Genomic DNA, 25,817 nt, shown 5'->3' on the forward strand with positions numbered 1-25,817 from the left:
GTTCCCATTATCTCTAAAACAAAAATGATGTTTCTTTTGCTTTCTTCATCAAAACTAGGTGTACCTCAGAATTTTAACTGGGGGAATCAAAACAGAAAATAAAATGATGAGGAAAATGTGATGTGTGTGTGTTACCGATGGCCTCCTTTGAAAGAGCAGAGCCAAAAGCAAACAACTTGACAGAAAGATAAAAGGCTTAAGAACATTTTCTTTCACTGAGATTCCAAGAATTCTCTCCTCTTGCAGTTATAAATAGTGCAGAAAGGATACCTGCTTGAAACTCTTCTCAGATGCTCTCACTAAGCTTATGATTAATAAAGAAGTCAGTTGAATCGAGTCTACAATTCCATATAAATCACTGTGAAGAGTAAAGAAGTTCCCTGAATCCTCCCTGTCTCCCGATATTTTCTGCTTGGTGCCTCTTTGACCTTGTATAACCCCACAGTAAACCTCACTCAGATACAACGACAGATACGGATAGCTGTAATTTATTTGGTTCATGAATTGGTAAATAGTCTTAAATGTTGAAATTAATATTCTAGAGTTCAGAGGCTGTCACAGCCTGGATCCAATAAATAAGGTTTAATAACCACCCACACCTCACACCCTGCACCCACATATCCATAATATACACATTTCAAATACTTCTTGGAGACTGTGCCTGCCATATCTGAGTGGTTCACCATGATGAGTATTATAAAGAGAGGCAATCATTGAGCCAATCTAACTTATACAGCCACAGTGACCCCAGCCCACCCCTAAAAGCATCTCAAATCACTCTAGTGCTATCATTTCAGCTACCACACCTGGAAGATAATTCTAGAATTTGATTACTGTGAATGAAAAAGCACTTCTTTTAATGTCAGTCTTGGATTTCTATTTTACCAGTTCTATCTTTTGCTCCCTATGTGGCAGTAAGGGCTTAACTTGCATAACTTGAAATAATGCACAGGGTTAATTTTTCGAATCCAGTTGGCGTCTTATACTTCCACAAGGCATCTTCCAACATTTGCTTTATATGAAGAAAGAACAGACTGCATTTTTCCAATCCTTCCCCTGAATTCAAGTCTTGGGAACTGGCATTATTGTTCTCTGCAGTCTTTCCAGGACCTGGTGACAGAACGGAATGCAGTTCCAGAACGGGAGCAACCTGGCCAGACCACTATATAGCTTCAGCGCCATGTCCTCAGCTTTATCATGCACATACTGTACAGATTCCTGCTCTGGGAACAGAATGTTTAACAGAAATTTGACCATGAATGTCATCTGTGAAATCATGGAATTTTCCATCCAGTCAAACTCTTGCATCTGAATTCCTATTAGATGAGCAGCGTAATAAGCGGTAAGAGTGTATATATGTACAATCTGGCATGATAGCTCTTTATTCTGATTTGTGTTTTGTCATGACTCGGTGTGACCAACTGTGAAACCACATTTCAGATTTCTTTCGGCATCTTCCCTCATGGGTTAATTTCTCCTATCGAGTAGCAGAGAGGGTAAAGCACTGATAATGTGATACTGTCCGATCTAATATTAGAAATATAAAAGCATTTTTTTGAGGAGTCCAGTATTGACATTGTTAAATACCTGTGTCAAGCCAAACTGATAGCTTGATTTTACTAATGAGCTTGGTAGTGCTGAAGTTGTTAAACAATGTAGGACTATGACCAGAGATGGTAAGAACTGCAGATGCTGGAGAATCTGAGATTACAAGGTGTAGAGCTGGATGAGCACAGCAGGCCAAGCAGCATCAGAGGAGCAGGAAGGCTGACGGTTCGGGCCTAGACCCTTCTTCAAAAATGGGGGAGGGGGAGAAGGTTCTGAAATAATTAGGGAGAGAGGGGGAGGTGGATAGAAGATGGATAGTGGAGAAGATATGTTCAGATCAAGGTAAGGCATTTGACCTAACTCTTATTGCTTTTATCTGAACCTTATCTTCAAACTTGTGCACTAGTTTAAATTGCTGTTTATCTGGGCATGAGATGCATTCATATCTTTACCAATTAAGTGGTAATCTAATGGCTCAGATTACTCACCTGTTTTAAATCCTCATTTCACTGAAATCAGTGGAGTAAAAATCAAATACTTTATACAAGAGAATAGTCATCAGATTATGGCTGTTGTTTTGAAGCCAAGGATTTGTCACAATTTCGCTCATTCAGGGGTCCTCTCTGATATGTCTGGATGTTCCCGGTATCAATCACTGGTTTGCTTGTATGTTCCTCTGTTCTAAGAAAATCATTGTGTGCTGCTTCTACAGTAAGAGATTACACCTCTATGTCAGGAAGCTGTACTTTTAGCCCAGAGGCTATAATAAATTCGCACTGCCATTTAACAATCTGCCTTCACTTTGCTCACACATGCTTTTGCAATTTACCGCGTAGAATAGCTGGCAGAATGTGAACAAGTTGTTAGCTTACAACATGACATGTACTGATGTTGGTCATGCACAAGTCTAAAACTGACACTGTACTTAACCTGTTGTATGGGACTCTTAGATTCAAAGCATGGAAAGGTCCAAGTTTAGACATGGCATGATTTGTAAAATTTACCAAAATGATAGAACAAATCTGTGTGGTAAGAATTCACAGATAATAAATATCCTGCATTTTCAGTATTTGCAGTGAACTCCCCAGTGTATAACCGTACTATGAGTATTTTACTGTGCTGAGCTATCAAATACAAACACTCTCTCCTTTCTGATGTGTTGACATAGTAAAGAAAGCTTACTTTTAGTGGATAATAAAATGTGAGGCTGGATGAACACAGCAGGCCAAGCAGCATCTCAGGAGCACAAAAGCTGACGTTTCGGGCCTAGACCACTCAGGCCCGAAACGTCAGCTTTTGTGCTCCTGAGATGCTACTTGGCCTGCTGTGTTCATCCAGCCTCACATTTTATTATCTTGGAATTCTCCAGCATCTGCAGTTCCAATTATCTCTGTTACTTTTAGTGGAGCCTGATGCTGTCTGAAAATCCATTGTGAACATGGCTTATAACATCAAACCCAATCTTGATCTGTGTTTACTTCATTCCAAATGACTGAATCTTTTTGTTCAAGAAACACATGAGACTTGCTGATTTGTCAACATCTCAGTATCCCATTTCATTCCTTCAGAGTAACTTACCTCCATCACAATGAAATGTTTCCCAACGCATGTTCATTAAAGCTTGAAATTTATATAGGAAATCAAATTCCTTTCTGACTGCAAAGAATCTTTTATTCCAACGCCATAAATTCTATCAAACTGGTATTCCAACACTTAGTTTGTTGTTCCAAAATAAATAGTCATGAATTTAGCACCAGCCATCTTGTTGGGTCTCTAGTATTGAAGCATTCCTGTTCCTGGACAACATTCTTATCTCAACCTTTTTTAAAATTCAGTTGTGGCATGAAGGTATCAGGCTAGGCCAGCATTTATTGTTCATTCTTAATTAAGTTAAGTTGAGGATCAACCACTTTGCCATGGACCTGGAATCACATATAGTCCAGACCAGGTAAGGATGGCAGTTTCCTTCCCTAAAGGGCATTAGTGAACCAAATTCCACCATCTGCCATGGCAGGATTTGAACCTGGGTCCCCAGATCATTATCTGGTCCTCTGGATTAACAGCCTAGCGATGTTACCACTAGGGCATTGCCTCCCTTTTTGTGACAATATCTTGCGTCCTCTTGCACCTTTCGCCCATGCCACCCTGTTTGTCCTTTTCTGTCAGTCGCTTCTTCATAGAATTTTGGAATAGAAGAGGGTATTTGGCCCATTGCACCTGCATCAGTACTTTGAAAGAGTTGTCAATTAATCCTACATAGTTAGTCTTACCACATGGTCCAAAAATATTTTGTTTTCAGATATGTATCCAGATTTCTTTTGAAAAATATTATTAAATTCACTTCTACCACAATTTCATCCAGTCTCTCCTGGATCATAGCAATTTGCTGCAAATCATCCTCAGCTTCTCACAACTGCTGTTGCTAATTTAAACCTGTGTCCTCTCATTGTGTATTTCGTCCTGCCAGTAAACTGACTATTGTCAAAATTGCTATTGTGATTTTTTTTTCAATCTCTTCCTCTCCCCGTTACTCATATTGTTCAATTGTAATGAAATGAGCTGGTGTTATGGGATTCTGGGCTGGAAATATCACATGTGGAGCCTTTAGTGTAAAATGAAAATAGGAAATGCTGGGAAAAGTCAGATCAGTGATCATCTATGTGGAGAATTAACAAATTGAAATCACAGATAAAATCCTTAATCAAAATGGAATAAAAACCAGAAATGAAACACACACATGCAAACAAACTCGTCCATGCAAGCACACATGATTAACACACAGTCACCCTTAACTAACTCCACAGATGAATGCCTGCCCTCAAACATGTATCTACATCTACATTTGCACACATACACCAAAAAGTAGAATAACCTATAAAGTACTTAAAAGGAGAACAGGAGTTGATTGAATGTTGGAAATACTCATCCAATCTCATGGCAACTGTAAAGAGAGAAACAGACTTAAGGTTTTGATTCAAGTATGAGATAATCACAACAGAAGACGATACAAGGAAATGTAACAAGACAAAATAAATTTCTTTGATTCTTTACTTTCCTGTTTCCCATCTCTGTCAGCTTTACTGCTTTCATCTCAGCAATTTATGGAAATTGTGCCCATTCTGCAGATATATATTACAAATGCCAGCCTCTTCAGGCATATTTAATATATTGGTATCAGTATACTGCAAGAAAATCAATATTGAAAGCAACATATTTTAAAATCATGCAATTATGCATCTTACCTGATAGGGGAATGTTAATTTACTTAAAAAGAATAAAATTCCTGAAGAACTGAGCACAATGGCAAGTAGAAATCAGGATTTTAAAAAAAGACAAACTTACATTTAGGTAGTGATTTTATGACCACTGGACATCCCAAAGCACTTTAGGGACAATGAAGTCCTATTGAAATAAGAACAAAAAATGTTGGAAAGACTCATCAGATCTAACAGTAAATGTAAAGAGAGAAACAGACTTAAGGTTTTGATTCAAGTATGATTCTTCTTCAGTAGTTTTGAAGTACAGTCATTGTTGTAACATAGGAAATACTGCAAGCTTCCACAAACATTGAAGAAAAATGATGAGATAATCTGTTACTTGAGAGATGAAGATAATAAAATGTGAGGCTGGACGAACACAGCAGGCCAAGCAGCATCTCAGGAGCACAAAAGCTTTTGTGCTCCTGAGATGCTGCTTGGCCTGCTGTGTTCGTCCAGCCTCACATTTTATTATCTTGGAATCTCCAGCATCTGCAGTTCCCATTATCACTTGAGAGATGAACATGGGATAGTCACCTACCCACCCAATGAGAAACATGCTTAATTTAGACTCTCATCCAAAAGATACAATCTTCAGAAGTACACAACTCCTGAAAGTGTCAAACTGTTTTTTTTACCTGAAGTGGGTCTTGAACCCACACTCAACAGAAACAGTGGAAAGATAGCTACCAACTGAGCCACAGCTCTCAGCAGAGTTTCAAGCTTTTGATTTACTACACGATTAGTTCCTGCTCTTGGCCCGAAGCACTCAGAACTGAAGTCAGGCACTCAAAGTAGAAAGCTGCAGATGAGCAGGAGGATTATCTACACACACCTCATGACCTAAAGAAGAGTGAGCCTAATGAGTTATCTTGTCCATGCCAGCTAATGGTTTCTGTTTCATAAACCATCTCAAACTGTCATTTACGCTCTGTGCAGCAAAATGTGCTTGGAGCAGACTCAAAGCTTAAGCTGAAATGATTGATTGTGGAAATAATGTACAATAAAGTAGACTGCATTAAAGGTAAACCTGGAAATCTGTTTTGCCAGCAGAACACAATCTGTACATTTTACAGTGAATATTTCTTCCCAGACTGGTCCGGCAGCTAATTTAGTTCTGCGGCAAATTAATGAACCTGTTTGCAGTAATTCAGTAGATTCCAGGAAACTGACTAATATCACTTAAGATTGATGTTTTCCAGATGCTTTACATGCAGGCATTGAAATTAAATCAAAACCTTTTTACGAAAGAACGTATAATGTGCAGGAGCATAGAAGTCATTGGTAGCGAATGATCCTTTAAATGTTCATCCATCAGCGGAAATCAGGCATGTTTCTTAACCGTCATTCAGTTTGCAAGATCTAAGATTGTATTCACCAATGTTTATATCTGAAGCTGTCTTCAGGTTGTTAAAATTTTGTGTAAATTTCCACCGCATCCTGGTACCAGTTAATGCAGCTTTAAGTGAAACCAGCTGCAAACAGGAACCTGGCAGTGATGTCAGAGGTTTCCTCTCATTGTAAAAAATTTGCTGGTGTGTGTATGGTTCACATATTAAATAATCTAGTCAAGGAATAACCAAATAAATGCATCCAAATGCCATGAATGGATTTCAGTTCCACTTGTGTGCGAAGAATTCTGTATGATTGGAAATTTGTTCTGCACCATTTTGAGCCTGAAATAAGTAGTGTGTGGAGCAGATATAATGGAGATCCTCCCAAAATTTGATCTGGGGCTTACTCAGCATATTGTCAGAGTTCTGTGCATGCACATAGGCCCCCAACGGCTCTCCCACATTGATCGAACGTTGGCCAAGAAATCCTCTTGGTGAACTACCACTCTGTAGGCTGTGCCTCCAGTAGGGTTATTTCTACCTGTTGTGACAAGTACAACATCAGTAAATATTACTGATGTTGTAGTGAAAGATTCACAGATGTTTATTATAGTTCCTAACGTATACAATAGTACAGTCACAGGCATTTCAGTGTCTGGGATAATATTAAACTATTTAAGTACATGCTTTTATCAGTGTGACATCTTCTTGTGGTCCCAATTAAAATGGAGACCAAGTCCTTTGAACACAAGCAGTGATATAGTGATGATATCATGAGTATGTTTCTTCGATATTCATTGTGAAGCATAATACTACAGTTGGATTCCAAACCACTGCCCTTGCCTCTGCTCGGTCACTCATGAAATCAATGTCATACTCACCCAATCCACACTTGCTCACTCACTCTCATACTCCCACTGGTGGTGTGGATCTCTTTCTGACCCTAGGCCTCTGGCAAGTGCAGTGCCTTGAGCTCCTTCTGTGGCCCCTGTTTTGCTGCCTGCACTTAGCAGGTGAGCCTTCCTGTATTGAGGTCCTGAATTCTGAGAAGGCATAATGTCAATATCATCACATCCCATCTCCCCCAATGAACTAGAACAAAGAACAAAAACACAAAGAAAACTACAAGACAAGAACAAGCCGTTCGGCCCTCCAGGCCTGCACCGATCTAGATCCTCAATCTAAACCTGTCAACTATTTGCCATGGATCTGTATCCCTCTGCTCCCTGCCCATTCATTTATCTGTCTAGATACATCTTAAATTACGCTATCATGCCTGCCTCTACCACCTCCACTGGCAACGTGTTCCAGGCATCCACAACCCTCTGCGTAAAGAAATTTCCACGCAATCTCCCTTAAACTTTTCCTCTCTCACTTTGAACTCATGACCCCTAGTAATTGAGTCCCCCACTCTGGGAAAAAGCTTTTTGCTATTCACCTTGTCTACACCCCTCATGATTTTGTAGACCTCAATCAGGTCCCCCCTCAACTTCTGTCTTTCTAATGTAAATAATCCTAATCTACTCAACCTCTCTTCATAGCTGGTGCCCTCCGTACCAGGAAACATCCTGGTGAACCTCCTTTGCATCCCGTCCAAAGCATCCACATCCTTTTGGTAGTGTGGTGACCAGAACTGTACGCAGTACTCCAAATACGGTTGAACCAAAGTCCTATACAACTACAACATGACCTGCCAACTCTTGTACTCAATACCCCGCCCAATGAAGGAAAGCATGCCATATGCCTTCTTGACCACCCTATTGACCTGCGTTGCCACCTTCAGGGAGCAATGGACCTGAACACCCAGATCTCTCTGTGCATCAGGAGCTGTTAAGGATTTCTTGCTTTTCCCCTGAGAGGTTGGCAGGTAAAATCGAGCCCTGGAACAGGCTTTGCACAGATAATGAGAAGATTTTCAGATAGGGGAAGATATGGGAATTTAATTTGGTCTGCTTTCTTCAGTCACAAAGAAATAGTTATAGAATTGTTAGAATACCTTTTCTAGTGTTGTAATTGGAGCTAGCGTCCAATACATTTTATTTTCTTAGCAGCTTCATTGTAACTAGTGATGTAAAGCACCATTATCTCCAGACCAACCCAACACAATACACTCTACTGTATGAAGTCAGGAACTGGGATAAGAAGTGGATAAATATTGTCAAAAATGTTTATGACATGTATGTCTTGAGGGATAATTGGGGATGTCTTGGCACTCCTTTGAAAATTAACCATGTTGGATCTGTATAGCATCAAGAATCACTGAGTTACTTTGATAAATGTTACTCATGTTAGTACAGCAGAATTCTAAACCTCCCTGACATAAGCAAGGAAATGAAAAAGATTTAACTGTCTGTAGACGCTGATTATAACTTTTATTGTTATTCATTTAGAATCTGAGTTGTTAATACTTGCAGAGATTTTGATTTGTATTTCTCAGAAAATGGATAAAAAATAAATCCAGATTGTGCAGTTGTTCCCTTGACGACTTTGCTTCTTAATCTACAGGTATTGCACAACCCAATGCCTTAACAATACAAAGTCAGATTCCCATTCCTCCCAGAGGGAATCCGGGTGCTTCCTAGAAACAGGTGTTCCTCCCCAAGCCCAGCATCCAGCAATCAGGTGGTACATAAATTTAATATTTTTCTGCCATCGGATGCTACTTCCACCAACCTGGAGCAGATAACCATGATTATCAGTGGCTGGAGAGTTGTGAAGCACAATTTTTATTCAGGTGGATGGGGGAAGCAAGGAGATCATCTGTCAGGAGAGATTCTCAATTTTGTAAGTGATGGCAAAGACATTGGGTGAGCTACCTGCCTAATTTATGCCCTTCAGTAGGCAATGAATAGTTATATTTAATGGGTTACATGACAGGTCTGCCCATAATATGCAGCCAGCAGATTTTTGCATTGGAGTTGCTAGTCAATGAAAGGGCCTTGCCTTCTTTCGAGGTCCTTGATGCCAACTGAAGTGCCCCTTTTACCATTTTCCCTCTTATCCACCATGCCCCTCTTCGATGTTCAATATGCCCCCATCCACCCCACTAAGATCACCAGCTCTGATTGGACATATTCCTGGAGGCTTCATCATATGTCTCTCTTTCAACCATCCCACCATCCCAATCCATTGCCAGTATCTGTAATATAATAAATCAAAAGTATGGAAAGGAAACAGACAATTACTTTTGTTTTTTTTGGTGAAATTTTTTGAGTTTGCTCAGAACAGTCTCCAGGAGATTAATCTTGGATTCCTGGGAGACTTTTAACCTTGAATTCCTGGAGAGTCTTCAACAATCCCAAAGGATTGATAACAGTAACCCTTACTCCTTGTACCCCTGACCAAGGCCTGCCATCTCAAGGTCCCAGGCTTGACATCTAGGCCCATCACAGAATGCCTCTTCCTTTATCTAACTGGTGGCGCTTCTTTTTGGACAGGAACAGAGACAAATAAATTAAAGGCCCTTCATCCAAAAAAATGAGCCAACCTACTGGAAGTGGGCTTGGACTTGACATTTATGCTGCAATGCAGGAAGCAGCAAGCTCTCATTTAGCAGGCAATCTCAACACATAGACTATTTGCAACAATAGTGCATTGGTGCAGACAGCATTGTGAAGCTAGTCAAACAAAATAAAAATCAACAGAACGTTCTAGAATACATTTAATATAAGACATCATTATCCTACTTATGCCTGTCTCAAATGGAAGGTCTCAGGTGAGGGGTCTTGACTTGAAACGTCAGCTTTTATGCCCCTGAGATGCTGCTTGGCCTGCTGTTTTCATCCAGCTCCACACGTTGTTATCTCGGATCCTCCAGCATCTGCAGTTCCCATTATCCCTCTCAGGTCTCAGGTGAAGCTAGGGTAAGAGACCACAGCCTCAAGATTAGAGGGAGCAGATTTAGGACTGAATTGAGAAGGAACTTCTTCACCCAGACGGTTGTTAATCCATGGAATTCCTTGCCCAGTGAAGTAGTTGACACTACTTCAGTAAACGTTTTTAAAGCTAAGGTAGATTTTTTTTTGAACAATAAAGGAATTTAGGGATACAGTGAGAACGCGGGTAAGTAGATCTGAGTCCACGCAAAAATCAGCCATGATCTTACTGAATGGCGGAGCAGGCTTGAAGGGCCGAACAGCCTGCTCCTGCTCCTAGTTCTTATGCTCTTATGAACCCTTATAAGACTGTTTTTCTGTGTTATTCTACTCCTGAGACTGTGCAAGAGAATGTTTGATATAAAAATCACCTTGGGTACAATATCACCACTGCCAACTAGACATTGCCGAATGAGTTGGCTCCTGCAGTAGTGATAGTATTATAACATAAATTTTGATAAGTCGTTTGCTTTTATGCCATCAACATAAATCTCTAAGTTATGCAAATGTGTCGACAGGATGATCTTTCTCACTGATCGGGAGAGAAGCAATTGGTTAAACATTACTTCTGTCAAGTTTTATTTTACATGCAAGGGAATTATATTTCCCATGCAACATGGTATTTGTACGTGCAGCTCCAACAGATGAATTTCCTCTGGACCAAGCAGAGAGTTTATTGGGGATTGGCTATTCACATTAACATTAACAAGTATCCAGGTGATGTTGTCTGAATACTGATAAGAGGATGAGCGTGGACCACCACTGCTGTATGCTTTTCTGTGGGAACGTACTTTCAACAACAAATTATGTTTTCTCTCCAGACGGCTGGAGCAAAACTCAATCAAAACCATCCCTCCTGGAGCCTTCTCACCCTACAAGAGACTGCGAAGAATGTGAGTAGAAGAAAATATATTACAAATCTTTAGAAGATTATGCAGCATTCGTTCCATTAGTAATGTTAAGTATTCTGGCAATTTGTAGATTGTAATGGCTGCCTGGGCTATCAGATTTACAGCTTAAAATTTTCAATGTTTTGTTCAATTTGCAAAGTGTTTTTGTGTGTTTCATTCATGAAAATTTATGAAATTGAAAACCTTCATTACTGTCCTAAAGATCTTCCCATCTTATATGCCCCTTCTCTCCCAACTAATGCACTAAAAGGTGCCAAAACCATTAGTTCAAAAGATTTTCTTCATATGAGCCTGCTCAGGATGGATGCAGTTGAAAACTTTGAAGCCTAGAAACATAGCCTCAACTTGTTCCCATTTTCTGAATTTCGCGGACGTAGACTTTAGGGAACAGGCAATGAACTTCCTCTCAAGGCTATTTAAATATGATAATTAAGCTCATGATGGATGTGAGTTTGCTTGCTGAGCTGGAAGGTTAGTTTTCAGACGTTTCGTCACCATTCTAGGCAACATCATCAGTGAGCCTCCGGTGAAGCTCTGGTGTTATGTCCCATTTTCTATTTAGATAAACAGATAAATAGAAAGTGGAACATAACACCAGAGCTTCACCGGAGGCTCACTGATGATGTTACCTAGAATGGTGACGAAACGTCTGAAAACTAACCTTCCAGCTCAGCGAGCAAACTCACATCCAGAAACTCAACCTGAGCTACAAATCTTCTCAAAACTCGCTGAGCTCATGCGTCAATTTTTATCTTTTACATTTAACTGCTACATGCTCAGTTTCTCAGAGATTGGAAAACAGAACACTGCGGTTGAGGGCTAGTTACACTGGTTAAATCTTGTGGCCATTGCCTTTCCAGAACTGTTTGTAGACCAGGAGGACAAGGCATGCTGTCCTCCAGTTGTTCAAGCAAACCTGCTTCCTATTCCATGAAAGACTTTCACTGGGACCAGAATCCATTCCTCATCCTGCTTGTCGACCCAGCTTCGTCATCCAAAATTTCCTCCAACCTTCCATTCCAACCATTGAGTAGTAACACCCTGAGACAGTGTTCTCCCTAGAATCAAACAGCTTCACAAACTGAGACAGCCTTCTTGTCATTCAGAAATTTTGAGTAATTTATACTTAACATGGTGAGAGTTGATGTCTGAGACTCAAGAAGATATTATCTATGAATTCCTGGGAATGGATTTTGTGATCTCCATCCCCAGGAGCATGTTTTTTGGGTGAATCGCTTAGGTGGCTACCTACCACTTTCTTGTTCATCCCTGACCCATTCCCCATGTTACACAGGATCGGTAATGTGCCCACTAATCTCAGTCAACCTTAAACCTATTGAGAACCTTGGGAAGCCATTTATTACAAACTTAAAGCTTGAATCCATTTTCATCATTGTAAAACACGAGGCAGTTGGAGTCAGGCGAGAGAGTAAAAGCTGTTTCTTTTAAACAATTTTATGGAAAAGGCAGGAAAGGCAAGGAAGGGGAACATTATTCAGGTTGTGTCCTGGCTTCGTGCACATCGGGTGTCAAACCCCTCCAGAATGTTACCCACTCTGTTCCTTTCCAAAGTTTTCCAAATCTTGTCTTCCTCCCTATACTCCCTGACCTCTCCCCATCTAATATCTCTGACTTACCCCTCTCTGGGACCCATATCTGTTTTCCCCCATAGTGCCCACCATTAGATTTTGTTGCTGCTGGGACTCCTGGAGATGCAAGCCTGGCAGATGGTCAGTAGCTTTGGAGAGCAGGATGTTCTCCAACTGTCTGGTGCCAGTCCAACAAGTATCGTGTTAAAAACCACTTGGAGCTTGTCTATGATTCTTATGAGAGACCTGTTTTGAAGAGGTTCAATTTCAGAATGTCCTTCCTTCCCTGGGAGAGGAGAGAGTGAACTCCCCACTACCACTTCTCCCATGAAATCCAGCCCATGATCATTTAAAACGACTGTGGAAGATTAGTGTGCAATGAACTCCAAACATTTTATTTTGTACTAACAGGTATTTTTTGAAGGGGAGACATAAGAAAAGACATTGACATTTGCAGGTTGTGTAGTCATTATTCCCCAAAAACAAAAATAGCATCTAAAAGTTCAACTCAAATGAGAAAGCCTTCTTATATTGGAAGCAGTTAATAATGTGATGTACTGGCCATTAATCCTAGTCACCAACGCATGCATTAACAATAGTAAAACACATCGTAAGCTGTGAAGCTGACACCACAGCATTGCTTGCAGTCCCACGGCCTGCCAGGGAGAATCTCAGTATTTTTATATATATATGTATTTATATATATATAAAATATTACGTGAGATCTTCAAAGATAATATCTCCATGCAATCCAAAAAAGTTAAACAATGCAAAGCAGGTTTAAGGCATTGGTGGTATCTGCGGTGTAAAGGCTTTGTGACCACAGAGTAATCTTGTGATAACGTCATAGAGGTACTTCTCGCTGGCTATATATAAAATAGTGCTGACAGGGTTAAGTAAATTGAAGAGCAACACACATGGAGAGCCAGGAAGGAATCTGAAGCCTAGCTACGTGAATGAGAGAAACATGTGCAGGGAAGCAAGTGGAATAGAAAGCCTGGCATTAGGAAGTGGCGTTCATGGAATAGTCCTTTAATAATGAAACAGTACAAATGGAGCCTGCTATATAACTCTCTCCACACCATGTATTGTCGTATTCAATCTTAATACGTAGTAAACACTGTAATAAAGAAGTCCAAGCCTAACAATAGTTCTTGACCTTGCTCTCTCTTTTGATCAGCCTGTTTTGAAAATAAAAACCACACAAGAAAAAGTGGAATGTGTTCAGTATGTGTGAGCTAGTTGTGTGCTCTTGAATATACTGTACCTTTTTAAGATAGTAGTTGACATTTGAATGACTTATGGAGACCCTGTTTTTCTTTTCAGAGACCTGAGCAACAACCACATTTCAGAAATTGCACCGGATGCTTTCCAGGGACTGAGGTCACTTAACTCCCTGTAAGTTTCTTGGAAATTTGTAGGACTGCTGGAGTTTACTTGTTTTGAGAGTAACTAATTTTCCTCATGACATGTTTAACAAGTTTGACAGGTAAAAAAAAGCTTGCCAGTTGTGCATTTTAAATTACCTTAGGATTGTAACACAAAATTTATACTAATTACATATATCAACCAGACTCCAAATTATATATGGGTACAACAAGCTATTGCACTAAGATGGGTATTTTCATTTTAATTACCATTTTTTGATTCTCCATTTAGCCCTAACCAAACATATTTGTCACAAAGTTTTGATTACAGCACACGTATATAGACATTAAGAAATCAAACGCTATGTGGAAGTCTGGAACCATGGGTGTGTGGGAGAGGAGGAAGGCTTAAATTATGGGACATCAGAGCTGTTTTGCGCATTCTATGTTTGGGTAAACCAAAAGGAATTTTCCAACAGAGGTTCAAAACTTCCATAAATAACTTCAGCAACATTGTAGCCACAATGCCTAAGTGAGACTGGTGCCTGCGGTTTGGGGGAGCTTTACACATGCCAACGTGAAAAACAACTGGTGACAGCTCATGTTAGCGTGAGCTTCCTTTTTGAATAGTATTTTTATGTATCTCCCTCTCCCTCTCTCCCTTTCTTTTAAGGATTAAGGTTCATTAACCTTTCCTCCAATATCTGATTCTGTTCACACAGTGTTGAAAAATCAGCAGATTTCCATTTTCCGTGTTGGAAAATGATATTCTGTAATTTTGATTTAATTCTGTAATTTCGGTTGTTTTGAATGTTAAAGTGTACAAATGGGCAGTTAGCCACCAGACCCTGGAGCTTGTCTGAACAAAGGAAACACAATCAACTCGGGCTGGAAAGGTAAAACATATTGCATAGTGTGAAGAAGACAAAGATGAAATGCATGCAGTGACAGCATTCAGAAGGATATAAAATGGCTAGGGATAGCAATGGAGACAAAGAAATGGGAAGATGTCTTATGAAAGTCATAAAATAGGATACTAGGATACTCTCATATCTCTCTGTAATCTCTTGCCATACAAAGCTGTGATGCATTGAGATAGGATACCTTCTATGTTGCACCCATAAATATTGATGAGTCATTATGGATGTGCTAGATTTTCTTAGGCTCCTGCAGAAGTAGAGACCTTGGTATGCTTTCATGACTATTATCGACATGGATGGACCAGGATAGATTGTTGGTGATGCTTACACCTTGGCACTTCAAGCTGTCAACTATCTCCACCTCAGCGCCATTGATACAGTCAGGGACATGTATTTGACTCCACTTCCTGATGTCAGTCACCAGCACAGAGTGCACATGTGGCACAGAGTTGGTAGTAGTCTTCTTGAAGCAGATGAGAACCTCAGATTGGAGTAAGCAGAGGTTAAACGTGGCTGAAAATACTCCCACTAACTGGCCTCCCAGGATCTGAGCGCACGGCCGGAGACTCCATCCAGACCTGCTGTGATCCACTTGTTCAAGGGACTTCAGCTAAGCCTCCTTTGTGGGAGTCCATGCCATTACTCAAACTAATATGGCTTGGTTTGTTTGATGATTTCACAATTTCTTTTTGAAATGAAGCAATACATGAGTTTATTGACTGTTAGAATTAGATTTGCTGGATCGTCTGTTGTGCCGCCCTTTCAAGAAAATGCTTGTATCACCATGGTGATAAAACACAAAGTTATAACTACCTCTCTGCCTGTACTAGTGCTGACTACAGTTTTACAGCTTCTTGAACTTGGAGAGAGGCTGGCTATTTATGTTGTCAACATCCTCCTCCCTTGTACCAGCCCTTGTTGTAAATGAAATTGAGCAGCCCAAAACCAAAGTAGTTTGGGATTATAACCAGACAAGGCAATGTTTATTACAGACGGACCCTCCCTATTTATCATATACAATACAGGACACTGCATTTCTTTCTTTCCAGTGCAGGATGACTGGACAATTTCCAAAGAGGCAACAGGTTTTAATTCTCCCCATTCCAGTGTCACGCTGATTTTAAATCCTTTTTGACCAGCACCATTCTGTCAATAGGTCACACAATTTCACAAAGGTTGCAGATTTTGCTTTTCTTTTTCATTCATTCCCAGGATGTGACAATAAGATTATAAAGTATAGGAACAGATTTACGTATTCAACCCATCAAATCTGCCTTACCATTCGATCGTAGCGGATATGTTTCTCAACTTCATTCTCCTATCATCCCCCTGTTTGCCTTGATTCCCTCACTATAGAAAAAAATTATAGAACACTACAGCACAGTACAGGCCCTTCAGCCCTCGACGTTGTGCCGACTTGTCATACTGAAATGTAGCCCATATAACCTACACTATTCCATGTACATCCATATGCTCGTCCAATGATGACTTCAAGTTAGCGAATCTACTACCGTTGCAGGCAAAGCGTTCCATTCCCTTACTACTCTCTGAGTAAAGAAACTACCTCTGACATCTGTCCTATATCTTTCACCCCTCAATTTAAAGCTATGCCCCCTTGTGCTCGCCATCACCATCCTAGGAAAAAGCCTCTCCCTATCCACCCTATCTAACTCTCTGATTATTTTATATGTTTCAATTAAGTCACCTCTCAACCTTCTTCTGTCTAACGAAAACAGCCTCAAGTCCCTCAGTCTTTCCTTGTAAGATCTTCCCTCCATACCAGGCAACATCCTGGTAACTCCTCTGCACGCTAATCAAGAACAAATCTATTTCTGTCTTAAATACATAAATGACTTGGCTTCCACAGCCTTCTGCAGTAATAAATTCCCCAGATTCATTGCCCTGTGACTGAAGAAATTCCCTTTCATCTCAATTCTAAAGATTGCTCCCTACACTCTACGGCTGTGCCCTAGGGTTCTAGTCTCTTCTTCTGATGGAAACATCTTCTCCTTGTCCATGCCATCCAGGCATCTCAGTATTCTGTAGGTTTCTTTGAGATCCCCCCCTCATTCTTCTACCCTCCATCGAGTATAGATCCAGAGTCCTCAATTGCCCCTGATATGACAAGCCCTTCATTCCTGAGGTCTTTCTTATAAAGCTCCTATGGACCCTTTACAAAAACAGTCCATCTATCCTTAAGGGCTAAAACTGAAGGACATCACTGGTCAGGCCAGCATTTATTGCCCATCCCTAAATGTCCCGAGGGCAGTTAAGAGTGAATCACATTCCTGTCGGTCTGGAGTCACATGTAGGCTAGACCAGGCAAGGACAGCAGTTTCCTTCCCTAAAGAACATAGATAAACCAGATGTTTTGTTTTCTGACAAACAACAATGGTTTCACAGTCATCTTTAGATTCTTAATTCCAGATATTTATTGAATTCAAATTCCACCAGCTGCCTTTGCAGATTCAACCCCCAGGCCCCAGAACGTTACCTGGGTGTCTGGTTGAATAGCCCATATATAATACTACTAGGCCATCACCTACCCAGCCATCGGTGCACAGAGCCTTGGCTCCATTTCTAGTCGGGTTTGAATACTAGAAACAGCTCAATAAACCAAAAATGTGGTAATTCAAACTACATATGGTTTAGATATATTTTACAAAATGCTAAATATTAGGGTACCACAATTTTAAATTATGCTAGAGCTTATTGCTGGCAATTGAGAATTATATTTATAGATGTTATGGTTGAAATTGCATGAATGAGGCAAGACCAAGGTGGATGTGGTTTGCATGCCAACGTTTCCTTCAGCAAAAGTCTTACAGGAACTGCAAACAGCAACTTTGATATTCTGTAAAAGTTAATTGACACCCACAAAAAAAGTTGTAAATAAACCTTGGAGATTTAATGCTGCCTTTATTGCTTATATTTGTTCATTATTCATTGCTTGTAATCTGTGGCCTTGTTCCAATCTGTAGTTGACAAGGGCTACAAACTACTGTTCATTCATCACAAAAAAAACAGTGGCCAAACTTTTTTTGTTGTGTGTAATGTTCCAAGATCTCTGAAGTGACAATTTGCCACCTAGCCTTAGCAAAATGATACTCTCCTTTGCAAACTAATGATAATATGTCTAGTCTTCAATGCCACTCCAACCATTTCAGAGTGCTTTTCATTGAAAGACAAGATTGTTTAATTTGATCTACCAGTTTTCTTTCAAAACTCTGCTTCACATGATTAAGATTAGCTTCTTTAAATATCATCTATCTGGGTTTTAGTTAATGAGACATTTCTTTATAAAGGACATTTTATCAAGGTCTAATTGATTGATCCCTCCTATTTTAATCAATGCCAACAGGTCATACTGCAGGGAGAGAGTTTGGTTACTGGGGTGTCACAATAATTAGGCTTCAATTAAATTAGGATGATTAATAAAGATTGGAGTAAGTGAGAAAGAGTGCTACATTATGTGATGCTGCAGGTTAGATTGTATAGGAGAGTTGTACAACACTGCACTCAGGCTTGGGCTTTTATTTTTATAGCTGTATAAGTGGTAATATGGAAAACTGGCATCTATGTATCAAGTTTAAATCCATGTTCCATTTAATTTGTATCAAATTGCTCATACGAAAAGATCATGATACTTGAATTTAAGATAGTTTAACACTAAAACAACGAATAAAATGTCTTTTCCAAACCACAAACTCAAAGAAGTTCATAATATCATTGTATGTAGACAGACTACACAGCTTAACGCCATCACGTGTAGTCTTCAAGGCTCTCATATTTTACATTGAATCTGAATGTCAAGCTGAAAACACAGAGAAGCTGATTTACACTTCAGAACAAAGCCACAGTTGGAGACGATAACCAGACAATACAACGATTATTACCAACAGGGACTCCCCGCGCATCACATTCAATACACAACTTTGCACTGTTTTTCTTTCAGAACAATACCTGGAACACTTTCAGAGAGTCGACCACTTTCAATGCTACCCATTGCTATCCCACACTCCTTTGAACCCTTTTCTGCGTGACTAGGGTTCGGTGATGGCTCAGTATTTGCAAACCTGTAAACGACCAACAAATGAAACATTTATAGACAAATGAAAATGCCCCATCTGACAAATACCACTTCAAATTTCAGTTTTTAAGTGATTCTGTCAGATAACACTGAAGTTTGGGCTATGTAGGAGAGACTACTGTTATATTGTGTTAAAATTTTCAGTCTAGTTCACGTCTATGTACAGAGGACTCTTTAAACATGATTCCATTCTTTGGTTCAATTGTGCAACTATAGCATTACTAATTACCGTAGTTGGTTATGCTTCTGAACTAATAATGCAAATACCTAGACTTATAAGAGATTATGGGCACAATACCAACAAGATGCTTTTCAAAATTGGTATTTCATTAAATGTAATTTTGGAGATACAGAAATGTTGATACACATGAAATTTGTTCACTGTGGCTCTTAAAGCCAATATGACCTATGTCATAGACATTGACTGCATGTTGAGTTGAGACTTCTGTCTTTAGTCCAGAGGATATCCCATCTCAAGAAATTTCAGTCAGTGTTCTAATTGACTAGAAGATCTCAGCAGTGAAACCAGAAATAGTGGCAACTGCAAGGAATATACCTCGTCCCTGACTCTAAATGTTAAGGGCCCCAGGACACTACTAAATGATTTAGGAGAGGGTGCATGCCCAGCAGTTATGGTGGGGAGGTGGTAGTGGGAAGGATGACAAGCGAAGGGTGTACTTAGAAAGGATGGTGGTGTAGGGAGCTATCTTTGGGTGATCTGCAGCCCTGTTCATCCTTTTCTGCTCAAAGCTTGAGCGAGCCAGCCTGCTGAGTGTTCCCTCATTGTTGATCTGCACTCACCAGCCTTAAGATTGCAGCTAGTGACCCTTAATTAACCATTTAAGGACTAGGCGGGGTGGGTTGGTCATCCTAGATCTTGCCCATCCTCTGTAAAAGCTGAGAGAGGTAGAAGACAGGCGGATAGGCAAAGGGATGGCAGCCTGGTGAGTCCTATGGGACCTTGCAACAGGGGCTGATAAAATTCTGCCCATTTATATTTACAATCTACAATCAGCCCAGTAAACTACATAGTTACATCATTCTACTACAAAAACTGCAGATTACAGTCGTTCAAGGAAGAGAATTATCTGGATGTGAGTTTGCTCGCTGAGCTGGAAGGTTAGTTTTCAGACGTTTCGTCACCATTCTAGGTAACATCATCAGTGAGCCTCCGACGAAGCGCTGGTTTTATGTCCCATTATCACCCATACCCAGGGTGATTTGTAACCAATAATAAATATCAGCCTTGCCTGTAGCAGTGAAGCTCAATTCCTCATAATCTCTTAACTTGAATGCAATAAATTACTTAAAATAGGTAAGAGAGAAAATGTTAATGTTTTGAGTCTAGGAAGATTTTTCTTCGGAAGAATTCTGAATTGGACTTGAAATGTGAAGTCTGTTTCTCTTCCCATAGACGCCAGGCCTGCTGAGTTTCTCCAGTATTCTTCAGATTTCCAGCACTTGCAATATTTTGCTTTTAGTTAAAATAGTTTCCTGACATGCATCATCATGAGTGTTTTAAAGAGGTAGGGAAAATACACTGAGAATGCCTACTATTGTTTCATTATAGGTTTTGACTGATGGTTTTCTACTTTATTCTTACACAGTGTGTTATATGGAAATAAAATCACAGAGCTGCCTAAAGGCCTTTTTGAGGGACTCTTCTCTCTGCAGTTACTGTAAGTATGTTTAACAATTTGCTGTGAAACAGTTTGGGGAAAGAAAATGTGCAACATTTGGTGATTGTTCTTCTGTTCTTGAAAACTGCTTGCGGACTCAATTTTAACTTCCTTGCTTGGGTGAAACTAAGGCAAGGGTCAGATGAAATGGACAGTGGACAGGGAACAGATGTGTTATTTTCACAATTCCATTTTTACAGCAATTTTAAATGAAGCCAGTGGGGTCTTCTTTTGTACAGAGATTGGGTTCCATTGGTTCTCTGTCTGAGGCCTGAACGGGCTATTACTGATGCCTTCTCTATTAGACATAGACATCAGCAACATCAGCCAACTAACCCAGCAAAGAAATGTTTCTTTACTTTATAGTTTCATGTGTCCAAAGAAGAGTAGGAACACTGTAGGAACACTCACAAAGAAATCTTATAGTTTTATTTCTCCCATCTCCCCTGATTGTGACCTCCTGTCCAATGAACTTAATTTGTGTTATTGCCCATATCCTGTGTCCCCTGTGATGACTCTCTGCTGCCCAAATGCTTGCTGACAGATGGGTCCTTTTTAATGCGAAGGTGGCAGGCAGCATAATATCGAAGTTGGACTCTTTGCAAAATAGTTCACAGAACCTTCCAACTGTCAGTCTCAGAAGGCCACAGATTTCCATTTGTGCATTCCCAACCGGGAATAATTTCTTTTTTTAGGAATTCAATGGATATATCACCACAGTACACAAGAATTTGTGTGAATTGTTTCCAAGGTACAGGTTTGTTGGATGAAGTTAAAGAATTCATTCAGGCACCCACAGCAGCCATCACTGACCCTATCCAAGGAAGTGTTCGAGGCCTCAGATCTAAGAAGGTGGAGAAAGTCCTTCCCCCGGAGATTGCAAGAGGAGGTCAGCTCAACATGCAGTGGAGTACCCCGCTGTTTGATATTGTAATCTTCCACCTCACATGCATCTTCCTCTCTCATTTCTTACCCCTTCTTAATCGGCAGTTCCTTTCCAGATACTTTCTGGAGGAGCATGTTATTGAAGAGTTTAGCAGACCAAAACAGTGACTGAGATCCTAATAGGATGGAATTGTAGAGCACCCTCTGACCTGTTCAGGTATCAGAGCCAATGCATTCTGAATCTCCCATTAGTTGTGAATCTAATACCTTGCCCAGCCTTGGTAAAGAGCGTCTATCCCCTTGATAAACACATCGATGTGCATCTGTCTGTGCAATGCCACAAAACTCTGCCCTGACAAGGGCATTGATGGCTATGACCATCTGCTTAGAAAATCGCATTCTCCTTTGCTAATGGTTTTGCGTTATTGGCAGATCTCTTCACCCCTGCCTGTACGTCTTATTCACAGGGTACGTCCTCCTTATTCCTTGTGCTCCAGATCCCTGTCCTATGGCTTTCTGATGCCGTTTGCTATCTCTGTCAAGACTGCTGTTTCTCATCTCCAGTCACCTCAATTTTTAAGGATGTAGCACCCATTCTTAACTACCTGGAGTTCAGGTTGTCGGCTTGCTCACCAAGCTGGCTGGTTATTGCACAGACGTTTCATGCTCGGTAACACCATCAGTACAGCCTCCGATGAAGCAATGTTGTTCTACTCTGCTTGGTGTTTGTATGATCCGGTCTGTTAAGTAGGGTTGGGTCATTTCCAGTTCTGTTCTGCATGGGTTTGTATATGGGGTCTAATTCCACATGCTTGTTAATTGCATTTTGGGTTGAAATCCAGGCCTGTAGGAATTCCCATGCATGTCGGTGGTTGGCTTGAGCTAGGATGGTCATATTGAATTGATGGCCTTCATTGTCCGAGTGCACTGAGATGAGGGAAAGTTAATTGTGTTATTTTGCTGCTAGCCGGTGCTTGTGTATCCTGATGGCTAGCTTCCTTCCAACCTGGCCAATGGTTTGTTGCAGTCATTGCAAGGTATTTTGTAAACTACATTGGTTCTGCATGTCATGGGTATGGTGTCTTTGGTCCTTGTGAGTGTTTGTCGTAGTATAGCTGTGGGTTCGTGTGTTACCATGATTCCCAGTAGTTGCAGGAGTCTCGTTGCCAGTTCTGATAAGTTCTTCAGATAGGGTAGTGTGGCCAGTGTATTGGAGCGTATTTGTGTCCTCCTGGCATTGCCTATTTAGTAGGCACCTGGAGATTAAGTTGTTGGAATATCGGTTGTTAACAAAGACCTTGGACAGGTGCTGTTCTTCCTTCCTGCATTGTTCTGGCATGTTGCAGTGAATTGTGGACCTTTTGAATAGTGTCCCTAACACAGCTTTGTTTGTGGACATTGGGGCGAAAACTGTGAAAATTGAAGATTTTTTAGTGTGCGTTGACTTCCTACAAACTGTGGTTTGGAACTCCCTGTTGGGCATTAATTCTACCCTGACATCGAGAAATGGACGTTGATTGTGGTCTTCCTCTTCTTTCGTACCTGGAGCTCAGATGGTATCCAAATAAGTGTGCCCACTGCTCTAATGCCCACATTGTGCCAGGAAGGCGGGCACCTCCTGAATTGGCAAAATTCTTAATTCTGATGTGTCCCCCAATCTGTGATGGCTGCTACGATCACAAATCTAAAGGGGTCCGCCTTTCCATCAATGACAGGTTGTTACACTTGTCTTCAGAAACAGCCCTGGCCTCCTTGACTGGCTGTCAGTTTATCCATGTCAGCCGTGAGCTGGCCAAAAGTAAGCAGTACCAAAACACCACGTGGTAAATGCAAAACATTCACAGAGATTACAAGGTGTAGAGCTGGATGAACACAGCAGGCCAAGCAGCATCAGAGCAGCAGGAAAGCTGATGTTTCAAGTCATTTCTGAAGAAGGGTCTAGGATCGAAACGTCAGCTTTCCGGCTCCTCTGATGCTGCTTGGCCTGCTGTGTTCATCCAGCTCCGTGCCTTGTTATCTCAGACTCTCCAGCATTTGCAGTTCCTACTATCTCTCAACATTCACAGAGATAGGGTTTTTTTCACAATCTCCGAACAAATTGTCTCGAAGCGCAAGTGAGTTCAAAGACCCTTGAGGAAAGTACGTGACACTGACAGCTGAGGAGGGAAATCTAGATGTACAATATCCCCACCATTTCCTTCTAGTTGCCTGCCTCCATTCTCGCCCACATAGGACCCAGAAAGGTCTTACCTGTGAGTGTATAAGTGGTGCTGAGAGAGGGTGGGGGACAGTGAGACTCTGCTATATTATGTGATGATGGTTCTTTCAGTGTAGGATGTAAATTTGTTTAATCTACAGCTTTTCTGTCAAAACTGTTAAGTAAGGATTTTGTAGAAGCTAATGGATATTTTCTTAACTATTTGATGCATGATATTCAAGGCCTGCAATAGAAGGCTTACTTAAAGTTCAAACGATGTATATTGAGAACTGAGCAAGAAAGAAGGACAACACCTAACCAAAAGCCACAATTTTTACCCCTCGTGCTTGACATGAATTGAGTGGTGGTGGGAAACAGTGTTGGTTGGAATTAAAATCAGAGCTCTGCACTCGACCCACACTCTCTCTCGTTGGCATTTTAATTCCTGGCTTTTGAGAAGTGTCAGAGCTCTCCCATAGGTAAACAATGGACTTACTCTGCTGGAAGGCTATGAAGTTATTAGGATCACACATCATTCTGTTGTATGGATTGTCCTGAGTAGCACAGCTTCCAGTGGAAGCTGGCAGCAAGCAGCCTCAACATGGACTCAGAAGAGGCCCAGAAATGTTAGGTAAAACTATGTAGTTTTTTCAGGTTTCATTATGGAATGAGTTGAGCAGTATTTCTCCCACAAACCCACCAAAGGGAAGCATTGGCCTCTAGTATTCTGGCCTACTGTTGTGCTCTAACATTGGTGATTGCCTGCAGATCGACTCACCACAAATGCGAGGCATGATTTCATCCTGTTGAACTAAATCGTGCTCCCACACAACAATAAGGGCCAATCCCTCTGAGCTTGGGTAAAAGTCTAATTTGAAAAATCGTAGTGACACTTAAAAGTTAAAAAGGGCATTTCTTAACCACCAAAGATCTTTTGTGTGTCCGTTCAAGATCTCCACTGAAGTCTTCACTCTCATCACAGTTTGTTTTTCAACTAAAGTGAAATTGAAGTGCATAAAGCTGTTTAATTGTAGGAGTAAGCAATGTTTCATCTCATAAGAAATCAAGGATGCTCAGGCAGGCCTTTTGACTGCAGAATAAGTAAAATAAACATGAAATATTAAGAGATAATGGGAACTGCAGATGCTGGATGAAGGGTCTAGGCCCGAAACGTCAGCTTTTGTGCTCCTGAGATGCTGCTTGGCCTGCTGTGTTCATCCAGCCTCACATTTTATTATCATGAAATATTAAGAGTAAGCATTCAGAGAAATTCAGACTTTTGAACCGAATTGCTGAAAGTACGATCCTTAGTCCAAAGTACTCTAAACATTTGGTCCAAGATTCTGCAGAATAATAGGTGATTCTAGCTGAGAATAGTGGTTAGGGGTCAAACCCTTTTTACTGCCAGTCAGTTTGTACAGTGCACACAAAGCAACGGTAAAGAATTTGTGAAATCTAGTTTCTCAGTCTCTGCCGGCGATCCTTTGTGGGAACTGTCATATTTGTTGACCCCAGCTCCATTGGATGTCTTCGTTTTGGCTCTATGATGTGTGAAAGAATGTGATATGTTTATCATAAACTGTCAAAGCAAGCAGCAGGAATGGAGATGTCCCATTGCCAAGGCTGGCTGAAGGGAAACCAGATGCATTTTAGTCTCTCAAAACAACAGTAACTTGTAGCCTGTAAGATTATTTAAAAATCACCAGACACTCGATTTGTGAAGGGTGTTGAGTTCTGAAAATGTTGCTCATCTGCTTCGTTAAAACTATTTAATGACAAAAGAAGATTTGCTGAGCACCCTGTGCAGGGCTGTGTAAGTTTAAAACTTTATCTTGCCTTTCTTTTTAACTCCTGTACTATTACCTTAGGCTGGATGATGGATCATTTCAATCATGGTCTTTCGTATCAGCTCAGCGATTAGCTAATAGGAAGTGCACTTGTAATAGGATGAGCTGACTGACAATGAGATATGATGAGATGCAATGCATGTGTCTATGTAATGGCTTAATTCAGCACAGCTAAGAATCTTCAACACAATAATAAAAAAAAACTACCTGAAGTCTAGCAAAGTTGTCAGCTGCTAAAATCAATGTGCAGGACTAATTGTACTAACATGAATCAGATCTTGGCCAGCCTAATGAAAAGGGCAGCTGACTGGAGGGAGA

At 40.6% G+C, this 25,817-nt stretch overlaps 1 protein-coding gene across 6 annotated transcripts in view; it reads left to right on the forward strand.

The window, feature by feature from the left end:
- The window catches only part of slit2 (slit homolog 2 (Drosophila)), a 448,496-nt gene that overhangs the window by 290,774 nt on the left and 131,905 nt on the right, over window positions 1-25,817 (forward strand). For all 6 annotated transcript variants that reach the window (XM_048546634.2, XM_059646918.1, XM_048546670.2 and 3 more), the window contains exons 10-12: window positions 10,836-10,907; window positions 13,841-13,912; window positions 20,499-20,570. In XM_048546634.2, coding sequence (XP_048402591.1) covers window positions 10,836-10,907; window positions 13,841-13,912; window positions 20,499-20,570 — 216 coding nt within the window. The remainder of the gene's footprint in view (window positions 1-10,835; window positions 10,908-13,840; window positions 13,913-20,498; window positions 20,571-25,817) is intronic.

This window comes from Stegostoma tigrinum, chromosome 1, assembly GCF_030684315.1.
Source record: "Stegostoma tigrinum isolate sSteTig4 chromosome 1, sSteTig4.hap1, whole genome shotgun sequence".
Classification (NCBI taxonomy): domain Eukaryota; kingdom Metazoa; phylum Chordata; class Chondrichthyes; order Orectolobiformes; family Stegostomatidae; genus Stegostoma; species Stegostoma tigrinum.